This window comes from Salminus brasiliensis, chromosome 11 (genome assembly GCF_030463535.1).
Source record: "Salminus brasiliensis chromosome 11, fSalBra1.hap2, whole genome shotgun sequence".
NCBI classification, from domain to species: Eukaryota; Metazoa; Chordata; class Actinopteri; order Characiformes; family Bryconidae; genus Salminus; species Salminus brasiliensis.
Window position 1 is genome coordinate 16194363 of NC_132888.1, and position 16201 is coordinate 16210563.

The 16201-nt window shown below is 41.6% G+C and overlaps 2 protein-coding genes across 4 annotated transcripts in view; both read left to right on the forward strand.

Moving 5' to 3' along the window:
* Nucleotides 1-4731, forward strand: part of kiaa0753 (KIAA0753 ortholog) — a 31991-nt gene extending 27260 nt beyond the window's left edge. For all 3 annotated transcript variants that reach the window (XM_072691957.1, XM_072691958.1, XM_072691960.1), the window contains one exon: nucleotides 874-4731. In XM_072691957.1, the coding sequence (XP_072548058.1) occupies nucleotides 874-1012 (139 nt within the window). In that variant the 3' untranslated portion in view covers nucleotides 1013-4731. The remainder of the gene's footprint in view (nucleotides 1-873) is intronic.
* A 4237-nt stretch (nucleotides 4732-8968) lies between these two features.
* pitpnm3 (PITPNM family member 3) overlaps nucleotides 8969-16201 on the forward strand; it is a 112798-nt gene continuing 105565 nt past the window's right edge. Inside the window, exon 1 of the mRNA XM_072691961.1 lies at nucleotides 8969-9355. Coding sequence (XP_072548062.1) covers nucleotides 9331-9355 — 25 coding nt within the window. The 5' untranslated portion in view covers nucleotides 8969-9330. The remainder of the gene's footprint in view (nucleotides 9356-16201) is intronic.

The window sequence follows — 16201 nt, forward strand, 5'->3', positions numbered from 1 at the left end:
TTCTCCCACCCGACTGCATTGGTAATATCTTTACCACAAATCTGTCCAAATCTTTTATTGTCATTCCATCTGAGAACAAGTGCACAGTGGAGCAAAATTACGTTTCTCCAGGACTATTGGTGTAACATGGTGTAACAGAAATAATACAGTACAGATACACAAAGTGCAAGGCAGGTATATTTGTACAGCACCTTTCAGACACAGAGCCAATTCACAGACACAAGGTAAGAACGTTCGTGCCTTCTTTTCTTTAGATATATGTTTTTCACTGGACAACCTCTGTTATTTGTGTCCACTTGGGGCAGTGATTGTTTTTGTTTGTTTATGATTTTGAGAAATTGGTTTATGAGACTGTTCATATAAAAAAAGCAAACAGTATAACAAATCAGTCTGATCATCCCATCAGCCATTCACAGCTCACTTGTACCCAAATGTCAAATAACACCCGATAAAGCTAAAATTTAGCCAGACTTAAAATGGGCTAAAATGTTCATATAGTGTATGCCTGGCTGTAGCTTAAACATACTGCAGTGACTTGGTAGCTCCCAACCCTGGCCCTGGAGTGAGTACCCCCTGTTCCCTGCTTCCATCGCACCTGTCCCTGAACTTATTAGCTAATTAACAAGCACTTCCTGGGTTGATGTGGGTATATCATAGCAGGAAACTGCAATAAATATACAGGGTGAGGGTGCACCAGGACCAGGGCTGGGAATGTCTGCTTTAATGAATCATTGTTGGCTGGTAGCCAAAAATACATCATGCTTAAATGGGGTCCAGGAGGGACAAAGCGTCCCAAGACAGTGCAGTCTAATGTAAACAGCAGAAGCGCTCTAGTGTTGATTTTTTTATTTTTTTATTTCTCTTCTCTCTCAGTCTGTCTGAGGAGCTGATGGCGGAGGCATTGGCTGACGTGGCAGCAGAGTTCCAGCATGTTTGTGAGGAGTACGCCGAGGCCGTCTTCACTTCTGAGTTTCTCCAGCCAGTGCAGTCTCCTTCTCTGTCTGTGTCATAGCAGTGTGACCAATCATGGGTGCCATGGGTGCTCTCCATCATGGGTGCTATATATATTTTTTTGGCTTCCTTAGTGCAAACTAAGTTAACCATTGTAAAATATTAGTGTATTTGTGTATGCTTTTATCTGTATGTGGGTTTTTGTGACTGAGATCATGTTCTTTAGAGGAAAAGATCATTGTTTACCTTACTCAGGGGGCTACTCAGGTTTTCATGGGGCACTTGAGCTCTGGAACACACACACATTCTTTTATAGCTTGGAGGCAATGAAAGTCAAACCTGCAAACTACCTTCCATGGACCATCCCTGATGACCCATTCATGCTCACTCCAAATGTTCTGCTCTTATGTTGTTGTTGTTGTTGTTGTTGTTGTTTTTTTGTAGGAACATTTGCATGGTTGGCAAGAATTAAGAGACAAATAGTCAAAATACATTAATTTACAGTGCTTACAGAATTTTGCAATGTGTAATGGTTCATATAAAACGTCTCACTGTTGGGATAGATCAGTTTAAGCTCAATGCTAGAATGGGGATTTTGTTTTGCGACTGTACTGTGAAGCTAATCTAACCTAGCAACAGTTGCTACAAAAGAATACATTTGTGCACAGAGTCTGGACGGGTCAGTTCCTACCACTGTGTGTTCTGTATCTGGTATCTGTATTAATATTTCTTGCTGGACTGATTTGTTTCTTTGTAATGCAAATGTTGAGTTATAATTCATTTGTTGAATTTGAAACCTGGAGAAAGCTGCTAAGCGAAAAAAAGACTTTTTTGTGTGTTTGGGACCCCAGGGACAAATACAGCTAAGACTGTTAGTCTTTAATTAAAATAATTACATTAATACACCAGAAGGTAGATATGTTTTTTTTTTTTGTTTGTTTGTTTGTTTGTTTGTTTTTTCCCCCCTTTTGTTCATTAATTGCACCTAGTTTGGAAGCTTCTTTTGGTTTGGCTTTTGTCACCAATTACATAATTAATGCATTAATTAAGTAAAATATGACCTGATTTCCAAAAGGCATAAAGTTGAACCATTTAAGCAAGATTATTATTATTATTATTATTATTATTATTATTATTATTATTATTTTATTATTATTTTTTTAAAGTTTCCATCAGTTTCTAAATAACAAATTATGTGGAGCAAAAGATTGGACACAACATGGTCAGTCCTTAGTAACACCACTTTTAAGTTTTTGAGTCTGTACGTTTTTTCCCCCTCTCTAAACAAACCTTTGTTTATCGCAACCACAAAGTAGTACAGTTAGAACTTAATCAGAACACAAAAATGTCCAAAATACATCAAGCTTGTTTAGATGTTTCTTTGATAACGGATGCTGATGTTTGTGCTGAGGACACAGGAATGTTTTTTTGTATTTGTGCAGGTGTCGCAGTAACCAGTAGAACAGTGTTCCACCACTCCAGAGTCTGCTTTTGCACTCAAACAGGGGTTTTAACTTATCTTTCTAGCACTTCTATGCACCATTCTCTCAGCAGTCCTGAAACTTGACTTCCACTGTTCTAACTGTAAACCGCCAATTATTAATAAACGCCTTGAGGACGCAGCTACCTGAAAACACTTTGCTATCTTCTTATTACCTTCTTCAGATTTCTAGGCAGCTGCTTGGAGGACTATTTGACTGCTGAACACTGAACAAGCTTTAATATATACTTTACCAGGTAGTTCCTTACAATGATTATGAACAAGCCACAGCTCTAGCAAGCTAATTAAGCTCTGAGACCCTGGTAAAACTCTCTTGGGGTTTCCAAATGTTTCATTGTGCTCCTTTACTCTAAAACGCTACAAAACAAATATAACACACTAGTATTGCTTACTTTATCTCTAATGTTGTGCCTTTGGAGATTAGTTCTTCTACCTTCTACTTACTTATCTATTCTCATTAACAGACATTTTTATTAGGGGTCCCTAAACATGCCACTGTATAACTCTGACCAGACCATTAAATGGTTATTCTAACATGAGTCAGTGACTGCACTCAAGGACTCCGGGTCTGTGTGTGTGTGTTCGTTACTGTTGTCGCAGACCCAAATACACCGGGGAAGGTGGGAAACAAATCACTGTTTCTCATTTCCCCTGGATGCGAGTAGTGGCCACTAGTGGGGTGTGATTGAGGTGCAGTAATTAAGTGGCGAGTGGTGATAATAGCGGTGTGAGGAGGCCAGAGTGCTTAATTAATTCATGTGTTGTGTCCTGAAGGGAGAAGACAAAGAAAGGAGTGGATGAGTTCAGATGTTGGACTGCCCTGCAGGGAATAGGCTTGTGACAGAGACGCACAGTGGCTGAGTAAATCGGCTGGTGCTTACGTCAGGTGTGTCTGCGTATACACACGCTTGCATTTCCTATCTACCAAATATGGCAAAGGGTTATACAAAGGTTGCTCTGCTGGTGCCATATGGGCATCACTGTTATTCTGAAAGACTGCTTCAAAACACTGCTGACCATCTGCATTCAACCAGTTATTACCATATATTTGCAGCATTAACTTTGCCCAGGGTGGAAGATGCATTCTTTGCATTTCACTATACTGAAAGTGTGCTTGTGTGTGTTTGTGTGTTTTATTATGTGCTTAAATATAATGATAATAATATGATCTAAAAACATCACAATTGATTTGAGTGTTTTCTTGTGATCTGTTTTCTTAAAGGGACATTTCACTTTTTTTAATGTACAGTAATTAAATGGTTACAATGCAAGCAAATTTACTCAGTGGTATGATGCGAAATGTGTAGTTCTAGAGCTGTTGTCATACTAAGTCTGAATTGTTTACAGTACTGGTGATTGGAACCAGATGACTGAAGAGTTTAATGCCTCTGAAACCTACATCACAGAAAGCTGTTGAAATATGAAATATTAGCAAATGCATGGCTTGCGTGTTATAAATAGTTTTCTTTTTTCTTTCTTTCTTTATTTATTTATTTATTTATTTATTTCACCATCAGCAACATTACATGTAACTCTGACGACCCATGCTGCTTTGCCATCAGCAGCCAGAGTCTGCAATTGGTGGCATTTTGAAGAAGCGGTGGCTGGCTTCATATTCATTGGAGAAGACGTGTAAAGTCCTTACCCTTTTAGTGTCTGAAGCATTGTAGTGCTAGGAGGGGCTACAAACGGGTAGGTGTATTGGCATCACCTAATCAGGAGGAAAAGGGGCAGAATTGGATATTGTTTTTCATTTTTTGCTTTTAAACTTATGACATCTGATAGGACCATGTGTCGATTTTTAGCTTCATAGACGGGCGATTAAACTGAACTTGAAACTTTGACTATCCATCGTTCCCCAGCTGTGACACAACACAGCCCTCAATGCCAAGGATAAGGTTGCTTCTAAAGGAGGAAAAAAAGTTTAAATTAATTGAATTAGCTTCTTTCCCTTGCAAGACGGCAGTGTAATCAATGTTATCTATCTTGCTGTCTTGCCTGGCCCTGGGGGGTGTTTCTCTGTAGCTGCTCTTACAAGAATCTTAGCGCAGCGCCTGCCACGAGAAGTGTTTTGTCATTGGACTTCCTGACTGCTACAAATAGGCTCAGTCCCTCAAGGAGTGTGGTAATGTAGCGTGGCCAGCTCACTGAGATTGCAGGAGAGCTGGCCCTCAGGTCTTGGCTCCTATCAATATTCATTTAGTGGTACTTGTGTACAGAATGAATTTGGATTGCTAATGGGCCACATGCAGTCTTACATTTGGTGTCCTTGAGCTCTTGCTGATGTTTGAACAATAAAGTATGAAAAGACACTGCAGCGGCATGGCTGTACAGACTGGTACGGTGCGTTTATAATGAATTACATGAAATGAAATGTATTTTAGGCCTGTGTATTATTTTTTTTTGTCTGCCTCAGAATTTTGCAGTACGGCAGCCCTCTTAGCACTGTGGTATGAAGGTGTTCTAATGAAAGCTTTTTTTTTTTTAAGTAATAATTGTTCCTTAGAAAGTCTTAGAAATTATTATGTACAGTGATTTATGAAAAATCCAATTTCTTTTGTCAGAGAAAGACTACAGTTACTGCTGTATAAGAGCCCTGAGAATGACTTATTCAGTCTGACGTATATAACACACAGCGCCTATTCCACTTCTTGTTGAAATCAATTACATGCATTGCTATTTCACAGGCACACCACTCAAAGGGTATCGTTGCAGTATGATTTATGACCGGGTCAGTGAACACTGATTACAGTGGAGCCACAATTGCCACCATTTAAATGCAAGTGGTTGCATCCCGATTTTTCAGCTCTGCCTATCCCCTCAGGCTTTGTTAAAGACAGAAAGCAATTAGCAGTAGCTGTTGATTTGAAATGTTAATATTCAGAGTCGGTTATTCACCAATGTTGTTTGCTTGCTGTTGTTTTTTTACATTTTTTGCATTGATATTAAATTATTCAAAATGGCATCATTCAGTTTTACATTTATGGCATTAACGGCACTCTTTTCCAGAGCAACTTGTGCTGCAGTCATGGTCGAGTGGGAACTGGAATGTTTCCAGCGTCCAAGTAGGAAAACTCGAGAACCCAGGTTTTTTTTTTTTTTCAACACCACCTTCTCAGAGTTGCAAATCTGTGATGTCACTTTAACATTGCTGTACCCTTAAAACAAGAACTAATGCTTTGATCTTTTTGCGCAAATGTGCTTGAGTGTGATATTAATAAATCCAGGGGAATTCTTGGATAATTAGGGATAAATCCGTCTGTGCAAGGCATTTAGTTAGGCTGTGTGCTGCCATGTTGTTTTTTCATTATATTTACAGTGAATGCCACAGCCTAGCACAGAATTCATCTACTTTTTTCAATAAATTTTCTAAAACAACTAGGACAGCAACCGGAATCCACCAATCCAGCTCATCACTTTCGTCATTGGACTGTCTGAGAGAAGGAGGAAGAAACTGCTGCTAAATCATTCTTCCACACACAGGAGCTGGAAGCATTAGCATCTGATCCACTCAAGCGTGTCAACATTTTGTCTCCCGCTCCCCTTCACCCATTTCCCTTTCCCTGGAAGATTGTATCACCTTCTTTGAGAAGAAGGTCAACAAGATTCTCCACTCCCTCCATCAGACACCATCCTCCCCCAAACTACATCTCTGACTTGTTTTCCACAAATAATGTCTTACAGCCTCACTCTGGAGTTCTGTCTGATTGAGCCCATCTCATCCACACTGTTCAAGAAGATTGCTTAGGACCTCCTTCCTTTCATCACTTTCCTTCTAAACAGCTCCTTGCGATCAGGTCATGTACAACCCCCGCCAAGATGGAGCCCCATCCTTAAAAAGCTAACCAAAGAGAGCTCAGACATCAGCGACTACAGACCAGTGCATTTCCTTGCTTTCTTGAATGTTCTATCAACAATCAGCTTTCTACACAAACTGCCCTCTATGCAGTTACCCATAGCTTCGTGCTGGAGGATCTTCCAAACTGTCATCAGTCCTGATTTTTCTAGATCTCTCTGCAACATTTGGTACAGTCGACCACAAGGCCCTCCTGTCCATCCTTGGAGCCTTGGAATCTAGCCTTGGAGTCTTGCATTGAATCTGGAGGGGGGGCTCTTTAGGTAATATGTAAAGGGTCCACGTCTGCTACATGCTGACTCTCTGCAGGTGTTCCACAAGGCTCAGTGCATGGCCTTCTTTTGTTTTTACTATACAATCTCTCTCTTGCTGCTGTATACTGTATATTCATGTTATATTACCAATTCTATGCCAATGACACATCAACTTATCCTTTCTTTCCCCTTTTCTGACCTAGGACCTGGGTTTGTACTTGTATCTCATCATATCTTGGATGGCTGCTAATCACCTAAAGCTTAACCGTAGCATGTCTGAGCTGCTATACATTCCTGGAACTACAGGTCCTTTTGGCGATCTTCATATCTTCGATCTTTAGATAGAGAACTCCCTGGTCACTCCAGCAGCAGAAGTATGACTCCTGGGCGGTAGTTGTGGATGACTAGTTAGTATTCTTGATGTTGCAAACCTGGCTCGGCCGTGCAGATTTCTCCTCTGTAATGTCCTGAGGATTTGATTTTGAGCCGTTCTCACTAAGGAGGCTACCCAGGTGCTTGTACAATTCCTTGTCGTCTCAACGATTGACTACTGCAACTCTGCCACCAGGCCCTTGCAAATGATCCAGGATGCAGTGGTACGGCTAGTCTTTAATCTTCCAGAATTAAGCCATGTCACTCTTTTGCTATGTCACTGGCTTCTTGTAGCTGTCTGCATCAGATTTAAGACTCTGACCTACAAGAATGCACAAGTGCCTATCTACCTGATGGCAATGGTCAAATCCTGATCTGTGCCAAGAACCATTTGAGCTTTAAGTACGGCTTGGCTTGACCCACTTTCCTCCGAGATACATGGAAGCCAGTCATCTAGACATTTCTCTGCTCTGCTGCCAAAGTAGAATGAACTTCCCCTTGGTGCAAGAACAGCTGAGACTCTTGCTGCCTTCAAACGCCAACTAAAAACCATCACTTTCAAGAGCACCTAACTGAGCAGTTTGTCTCTGGAAGTTTGTCGCAAGCCTTTTATATGTCTTTATTTCTTTCATTTCTTTGAACAGTTATATTATCAGGAATTATGCATAGCACACTGTATCCAGCTGTTAGGTAAGTCAGTCTGAATAAGAGAATCTGCTTAATGCCATAAATGTAAATATATGTAATAATATGGTGATGCGATTGATAAAACTTAATTAGGTTGATTAATGTAGAGTTTTAGACTTAGTTTATTGTCTCAATACTTTGCACTGCTGAAAGATCCTCTTGTGCTTCTGCCACTGTATATTTTCAGGCATATTTACTACAATTTTATACCCCTCAGCCATAACATTAGTACCACTGACACATAAAGGAAAAAGCAGCAGGTGAACAAGCATAAGGATCTGAGTCACTCTGAGAAGGACCAAATTGTGATGTCTAGTAGACAACTGGATCAGAGCATCTCCAAAACATTAGGCAGGCTTTGTGTGGTGTTCCTGGTATGCAGTGCTCAGTACCTACCAAAAGTGAACCAAAAAGGGGTTTAGAAAAAATCCTACTGACATCCTGTATCCCCTTCTGACCAGCAATCATATTTTGTTCTGTATGCAAGAATGAAAAAAACAAATGAATGCAGCATCAGAAAAGGAAAAATACAATTCTAAACAGTGCTAGGCAATCATGGGACCATCCAACACACTGAATCCTAGGTTTACTATTGTTACTAGTCCTGTTGCAGAAGCCATTATGAATTATTGTGATATCCATATAGTTCAATGTGTTTTGTGGAGTCCCACAGGGCTTTGCTTTAGGGTTTGTAAAACTGATGCTGATTGTAGCAGTGAAGTAGTTATGAGAGTGTAGAACCAGCATATGGGCCTACGCACAGTTGTTTTATGGGGTTAAAGTTTTATGTGGAACAGTTTTATGGAGCTTAAGCCTAACCCTCAGATTCCATAGAGCTGGTCGTTTGGTTGGGTAAAGGTGTTTTCAATCTTGGGCTGTCCGAACATGGGAAGTGAGATCTGCACAGCAGTCCTGTTTTGCATAATGAACTTATTACTGGGTGTGAAGGCTGGATCTGCATGAGGCCCATTTTGTATTTTCTGTAGTCCCACAGGGTTCTGTTTTAGGGTCTGTCAAACCCTTGCAGTAATATACAGTAGTATAGAACCAGTGTATGGGTCTGTGCATTGGATCAATAGGGTTAAAGCCTAACCCTCAGATTCCACAGAGCTGTTCATTAGTTTGGCTAAAGGTGTCTTAATCCAGTCTTCAGTCTTGGGCTGTCCAACTATGAGGCGTGGGATCTTGCACTGCAGTCTTGTTTTGCACTATGAACTGCATCAGACCACACTGTTGACGGTATGATCGCGCGTGGAGGGGGCTGGATCTCCACGAGGCCCAATTTGCATTTTCTGCGCGCGTCACAATGTCAAAAGCAGCGGAGCTCGCGCCAGCCAGTTGCACTGAAGCCGCTGGAGGCAGTCGAACATCAGCGCTAGACATGCCGCTCCAGCGACGCGGCAGCCTCACAGCCAAAGTCTGCTCACACACACACACACACACACACACCCCAAAGCTCACAGAGAGCGCTGCAGTTCACCCAAAGCGTTCGTGTCTTCGTGGATCACCATTACGCGCGGACCGCTGTCTGTAGAGCATGCAGGAGCATGAAGCCCAGCGCGCGAGGTTGAGGTCGTCTGCGTCTCCACCACTGCACTGACACGGACAGGAGGAGGGCGGATAGAGCGCGTGCGTGCTGTCCAAACTCAACTGCCCAAACACGCACCAGGGCGCTTTGCTGGACTGCGTTGAAAGAGGCGAGCAACGGAATGGCTAAAGAGGCGCGAGGTAAAGGTAAGTGGACAATGGCAGCGTCCAGTAAAGCTCATCGGTGTAAACAGCTCGAGAGAGCAGAGTGGGGGTGTCCTCTTTCCAGCCAGGCGCACGCGACTTCTCTTCGCCAATCTGTTGGAATGCATGCTGTTACAAAGTGTGTGTGTGTGTGTGTGTGTGTGTGTGTGTGTGGATGTGTGTGCGGGGGACTAGCACGCCCACCCTCACCGCTGATGTGTTTATTGCAGCGCGCAGCAATGTTAAATGAACGTGTCCTGCTTACAAAGTGATATGAAATGTGCTTTAAACGTCCACACAGGAATGCATGAGTGTGTGTGTGTGTGTGTGTGTGTGTGTGTGTGTGTGTGTTACTTTTCGTTATAGAAGGAAAGTGTCCTGTTAGGTTGAACTGTTTCTAACACCTGTGCGTGTAATTAAACGAGTAAGCACTGTCCAGTCATAACCAGTCAGTCTTAGATTTGCAGTGGTCATCAGGCTTGTGTATTGAGTCTAGCCATAGTGAATGACCCTTCACAAAGCACAATATAGCTCACCCCAATTAAAAGCTCGTTCACATGAGAGATATTCAGTGTTTCATCATTTACATTAACATTTATAGAATTTAGCAGACGCTCTTATCCAGAGTGACATAGGTGGCTTCATATGGTTTAATGAAGCCTTTAAGATGTCCCAGTTTTTATATAATGAAGCATTTTGAAAGCTTTCAGATGGTTCATAAGGTTTTGACTGTGGAAGGTCTACGCTTTTTATTTGTTCAGTTAAAAAACCATCAAAAAAATGAATCACTTCCTTCATTTTCTACTCTAATCAATACTGACTGCTCTAACTAAGTTTGGAGGTGTGTCACGACACATCTTTTCTGAGGTTCCAGACGATTTCCCATTCTGTCGTTCAGATTCAGTCTGATTTTTGATATTTTATGGACTGATTCTGCAGAGAACCAATTAAAAACTGTATGGATTCGTTTGGTCCAAATCTAAACAAAACATACCAACAAAAACTGTTTCTTCCAAAATCAGGGTCATTAAATAAGAGTGATTCCTCCTGCTTTTGTTGGAGTAACTGTCTCTGCAATACGTCTTATGGTTCTCCTGTAATTGTCGGCTTTCCCAGTATTCTAGACGTCTATAGACCAGACGCTAATTTTAGAGGTTGATAAAATGCTAGAGCTTGTGTTCAGTGTTTTTGCTTGGTATCATTTGTGTTCTACTGGGTGGTGTGTGCAGTTATTCTCTGGATGCAGCACCGCTTGGGTGTTGCCTGTCGGACGCATCTGCTGAGATGCTCACACAGCCAGTGTAAATGATCTAACCTGGTCTGCAAAATAAACACTTCATATCTGCATATTTGTAGAAACAAATAAGATGCAATAATGAGAATCAATGAGGAGGGAATGTGTGAGCCCCCCAAGCAGTGGTTTCTACACCCATTTGCACCTACAGCCAGATTTGCAGCGGTTTTCACAAACCATGGCAAATAAAGGACCCCACACAAGAGTGTATTGACACTACTGTGTTAAATTAACTGTGGTAGAGACACAGTTTTGGTATCACTATTTACAATTTGACCTTAAATACTCACAATTATACACCTTACTCTAAAACAGGGCTCCTCAATGTTGGTCCTGGAGATCTGCCAACCTGCAGACTTCACTCCAACACTTACTCCAACACTCTTCATCCAGGAATGGAAGGTCTTCAGAGCCATCTAAATATTAGAGCCAGGTGAGTTAGATCTGAGCTCTCCAGGGTGGTAGATCTCCAGGATCAGGATTGAACATACCTGTTCTAAAAATGTTTGATTTTTTTTTTAGGTTCCTAAATGGTTCTTGGCTAGGATGTACTGTTCTAAACCTTTTATCGTAGAACCTTTACATTATATGGAGGAAAAAACACTTTATTTTTACAAATGTGAAAAGGATCAGTGCATTGAAAGTTGTGTGGAGCTGAATCCTCCAGGGTAGTAGATCTCCAGGACAAGGACTGAGCATAATTGTATCTAAATGGGTCTTGGCTAGGATGTTCTAGACCTTACTCAATAATCTCATTTACAAAAAAGAAAGTTTTGCACAAGGAGTTCTTTAGGAAACCTAAAGTGGTTCTTCTTTGGCATTGCTCCAAAGACATCCTTTTGACCAGGGGGTTTGTTTAGTAGCAATTTTAGGGATCCTTCTATCCTCAGTTGTCTACTTACAGGTGAGTTGCAAAATTATGGCAGCACTACTGTCAAGTAAAATTGAATAGCACGAAGATATGAAGTTAAATGTGCTATGTTTAAGCAGTTCAACGCTACAGTAAAGTACCTGTATCATTGCTTTTACTACAGTGTAACTTGTATGTGGTTGGTCTGGGCAGACACAAAATAGCCAGAACTAGACATCTGAAAACAAGGAGTGTAATACTTTCTCACACCCCTGTGTTATTTCATTATCAGAGCACTCCTCAGTTCTCTCACTCTCCTCACACGGACAGCATGGCAGTATTGATGCTTTTAACAGGGGGATGTGGTATCTCCGAAATTCTAGTACACATAGACAGAGAATAGGGGGGGGAAGGGGCCTTTGTTTTTTAATTTACCAGGTTAGTAATGAGATCCTCAATCACTGATTCAGAGCCCTTGTTTCTGTGCCAATTATGCTTTATTGTTTCTGTCATAATGTGGTCAAGTACGTCATATCACCCACACATCAAAGAACATGGCACGGATTGGAAACCCGAGTGAGCGCTCACAGTTAATGCTTAGAAATGATTAGAAATGATGCTTCCGTCACGTTTTAAACTTGAATTTAGTATTGATGGAGCTTATCTTGTATTGGTGTGTATACAGATTTCTGCGATCCTTATTGCAGTGTAAAAGGTATGCTAATGTTGCACCACCTGTTGGAAACACATTATCCGAGTATAAGAACTATCAGACTGGTAAATGCCTTTACACTGAAAGGGTTAATAGCCTTGGGCTCATGAAAACAACTGTAGCTGCAAGCGCAATAAGGAGTCTGGCTTAAGGCCTTTGATGAGAGCTACGCTCTACGTCTAACAGTGTCTAGACAGCCCTTTTAGGTAGGGAATTTTTGCTACACCCATTACAGATGCAAATGTTCAGCTTGTATAATCTCCATAGAAAAGCATTGCCAAATGAATGGGATGCTCTAGAGTAGATGAGCCTTAGGTCATGAGCCTTAGGTCACCATTCTTAATGTTGTGTGCCAGCATGTAAATGTAACCCCCCCCCCAGCATTAAGCATTGTAGCAGTGAATTTATGTTGTCTGGAGTAGTTGATCACCTTCCAATACCTTAAATACCTACCTTTTGTGACAGAGTGGCTACATTTAATCGGATTCTCACAAAATGTTTAGCCGTACAGGAGAGGGACAGCAAGAACAGGGGGTACTTTAGCTAAAGGGAGGCAATAACATGATATTTCATTGTTGTCATTATAAATTATGTCACAATATTCTTTTCAGAGCATAGTCCCGCAGTGGGGAAATCTTTTAGAAAAACCATGCAAGCCTAGCTTTGCCGGACCGTCATTGGCTGCATAGAATCGGCAATGTCATTTCAACCATGGGGAGTTTGGGACCAAAATATCTGCTCTTCATTTGAAAAAGTGATGTGGCATAAAAGGACATCTATTATGTTTCATGTACCATTTCATGTGACCCTGCCCTCAGAGTCAGCACACCACATATGTACTAGTTTTTAGATGTGAAGGGCCTAGGATCTCATGAACATGGCTTGTGACGAATGCCTTGGTAGCAATGCTGATTCTGCGGTAGCGAGGCTAACTCTACGGGAGCAATGCTAGCACTGCAGTAGTGATGCTGGTTGAGACCAGCAAGCTGTTGCGGTAGCGAGGCTTAGTCTACATGCTATTGCTACAGACTTAGCACAGCACAGATATCTGTTAGCTTTGTGGACGTTTAAGTCCTCAGTCCATCAGTACAATATATATTTATATATGCTGTGAAATTCTTGTCAGAGAGTAAATTCTGAACTCTACTCTGCAGAAAGATAATTGATAATGAGCACAGAATGAGTGCTGTAGTGAATTACTTATACGCGTGCATTGTGCCACTGTCAAAATATGGAATGCAAATAGCATGGCATCAGTTATCACTGATATGCAATTACATAGTGAATGCATGGAAAACGGCATGCCAACAAATTAGCTAGAGTTCCTCTAGTGAACTGAAGGTACCTTTAAGCTTAAAAGTTAAACATACATTAATAGTGTTTCACTCTCTTTAAGAAATAAAGGTGCTACAATCAGTTCTTAGAGCGATGCCATGGAAGTGAAGATACAAAGAGGTTGATGCTAAGGTTCTTCACACTCACATCTCTTTTTTTACAAAAACGGTTCTTGATTGATCATCTATGGAAACCTTTGTGGCACCTTTATCTGAGTAGTTTAGCTTAGTGTAGTTTAAGAAAGCCAGTGGAGTATGTTGCATTAGCACTTTCCAGTGTAAACTGATTGAATGGCCCTCTCTCAAATGATATTTTAGCACCTGCACTTCATCCCTTATCTTCTCGGTCTAGGTCTCAAAAGGAGGAATTATTCATATCTTATCTGGCATCCTGAATGGCCTCAAACTGAACAACGGGCGTGTGGATTTTCAGTTCTCTCCAAAATGTTTGTGCTCTGCCTAATTTGCACAACGCTTTGGATAGAACGCCGAGCTAAAAATAGACTAGTATGAGAGGCAATGACAGACAGCAGGTCTGCGCTCACTGCTACTCTGCAGTCCTCTGAGAGCGCGAGCGAGAGGGAGAGACGAAGGGAGAGCAAGAAAGAGAGCAGGCGAGCGAGCAGTCGCACAGCCTTTCATGACTGCTTGGAGCACTGCAGCTTGGCCCATATCCATGAGAACATAAAATCAGTTTGTATGGGCTCAAACGGCAGTGGAGTTAGACAGGTTCAAGCGCGGGATCCGCTTTGTGTACCTGGAACAGCCACCCAAGACTCAGGCCTTCTGGAACACCGTGAAAGGAAAAGCTTGTCGGAACTGCAAATCCTTTGTGTCCATCCGAGCGTCATGGAAATGAGCACAAGCAAGACCACACATACCTGCAACATGTGTTATCGAACAAGCAACAGCAACTGTGTGGTGCCTCCCCTAGCAGAAGAATCGTCATTATTATTGAGGCTTGTCTTTGCATTCTGCCAGTTGCTGAGCTCCTTTCAGACAGAGAAGAGAAACGAGAGAAGAGCGCTTCGCCTTTGAGAACTAATGGAACAGTGGGATGTATGACCTGAATGCTGCCTGAACTTGGTCTAGGAAAGGACATAGCAGAACTGTATGTAAGGAGAAATGCCACATCTCAAAAAAATAACGAATAAGCAGGCTCTACACAAAAGCTTATATAAAAATGATCAGTGCTCTGCACCAACTGACCTGTCCGTGCTCTGCCCACAAGTGTGCCCGCTCACAGCAACTGTTGCAATTTTGACAGGCTTTATAGAACTGTATTCTGCACAGTACCAACATTTAGAGTGCACCCATACCTTCACATAAATAGTACATAGTGACAGTCTTGTACCATTCCTTTATCCAGCCTTCCTAGTTTTGGTTAGGCCTATCAAAATAGTCCAGCTCTTGTCATTAGGTTGAGTTGGATTTTTACCAGGAATCTGTTTTGTAATTGTATGTAAATTAGTTTTTGATTTTCTAGCAGTACTGGCTTTTTCAAGTAAAAAAATGTAAAGTACATTGAACCTTGAGTTGGATTTGGCTGTGTAAAGCTGCAGTGGGCACAGGCTCACCGAAACTGGACAGTTGTAGGCTGGAAAACCATAGCCTGGTCTAAGGAATCTTGAATTCTGCTGAGACACATAGAAGGTTGGATCAGAGTATGGCGCATACCATGTATTCCTCCTGCCTTTTGTCAACAGTCCAGGCTGGTGGAGTTGGTGTTATGGCATGGGGATTCTTGTCTTGGCACACTTTGGCCCATTTAAGACAAGCCAATCATCACTACATGCTACAACCTGACCATGAGTTCAGTGTTCCTCCATGGCTTTCCCAGTCACCTTTGGGATGTGGTAGAACTGGGGATTCTCAGCAGGAACACACTCCTGAACAATCTGAAGGACTTGCAGGAATTGATGCAGTCAAAAGACTGGTCCACCATGTAGGGGAATCTATGCCATGAAGAATTGAGGCTTTTTTGAGAGCAAAAGGAGACCATGTCCAATATTAGTATAGTATTAAGCCTAGTGAAGTGCTGATAGAGCATTTATTAATTTAACACAAAACATTAACGTTAATCATTTAAGTGCTTAACTGACCCATACAAATAATGTCACATTAAATGACATGGTGAAGAGGGGGTGAAATTATTTAGTCTTCATGTGAGCTGAGATTAAAAGCTGGTAAGTTGGCTCTCATTAATCACTGTCCATCTGCTGTTAGCTCTGCTGACCTGGTCTACCTACTCTAATGAGGGGAGAACATAGTCTAATTACAAAGAATGGAGAATACAGACCAGATAAAGTTTGTCCAAGGGAACTGCACACATTCTTCACTTGGTGGTATTTAATAGATGTGTGAGAAGAGACAAATTTCACTCAAGAGCATGAAGTTGGACCTAATTGTAGAGTTTGCAGCCTAATGTAGATGCAGTACATGCATTAGGAGTTAATGCAAGGGTACTTTGGTAAGCAAAGTAATGTAAGTAAAAACCTTTTACATCAAGGGAAGTACTTTAAAAGGTTCCTCACACACATCTGTTTTGCAGATATGGACCTTTATGTAACCAAAAGTGGTCCTTTGCTGCACCTTTATTTTTAAGAGTGCCCCATCTCCCCTTTGGGGGATCAAAGGGATTCTGATAAGCTCTTTCTGT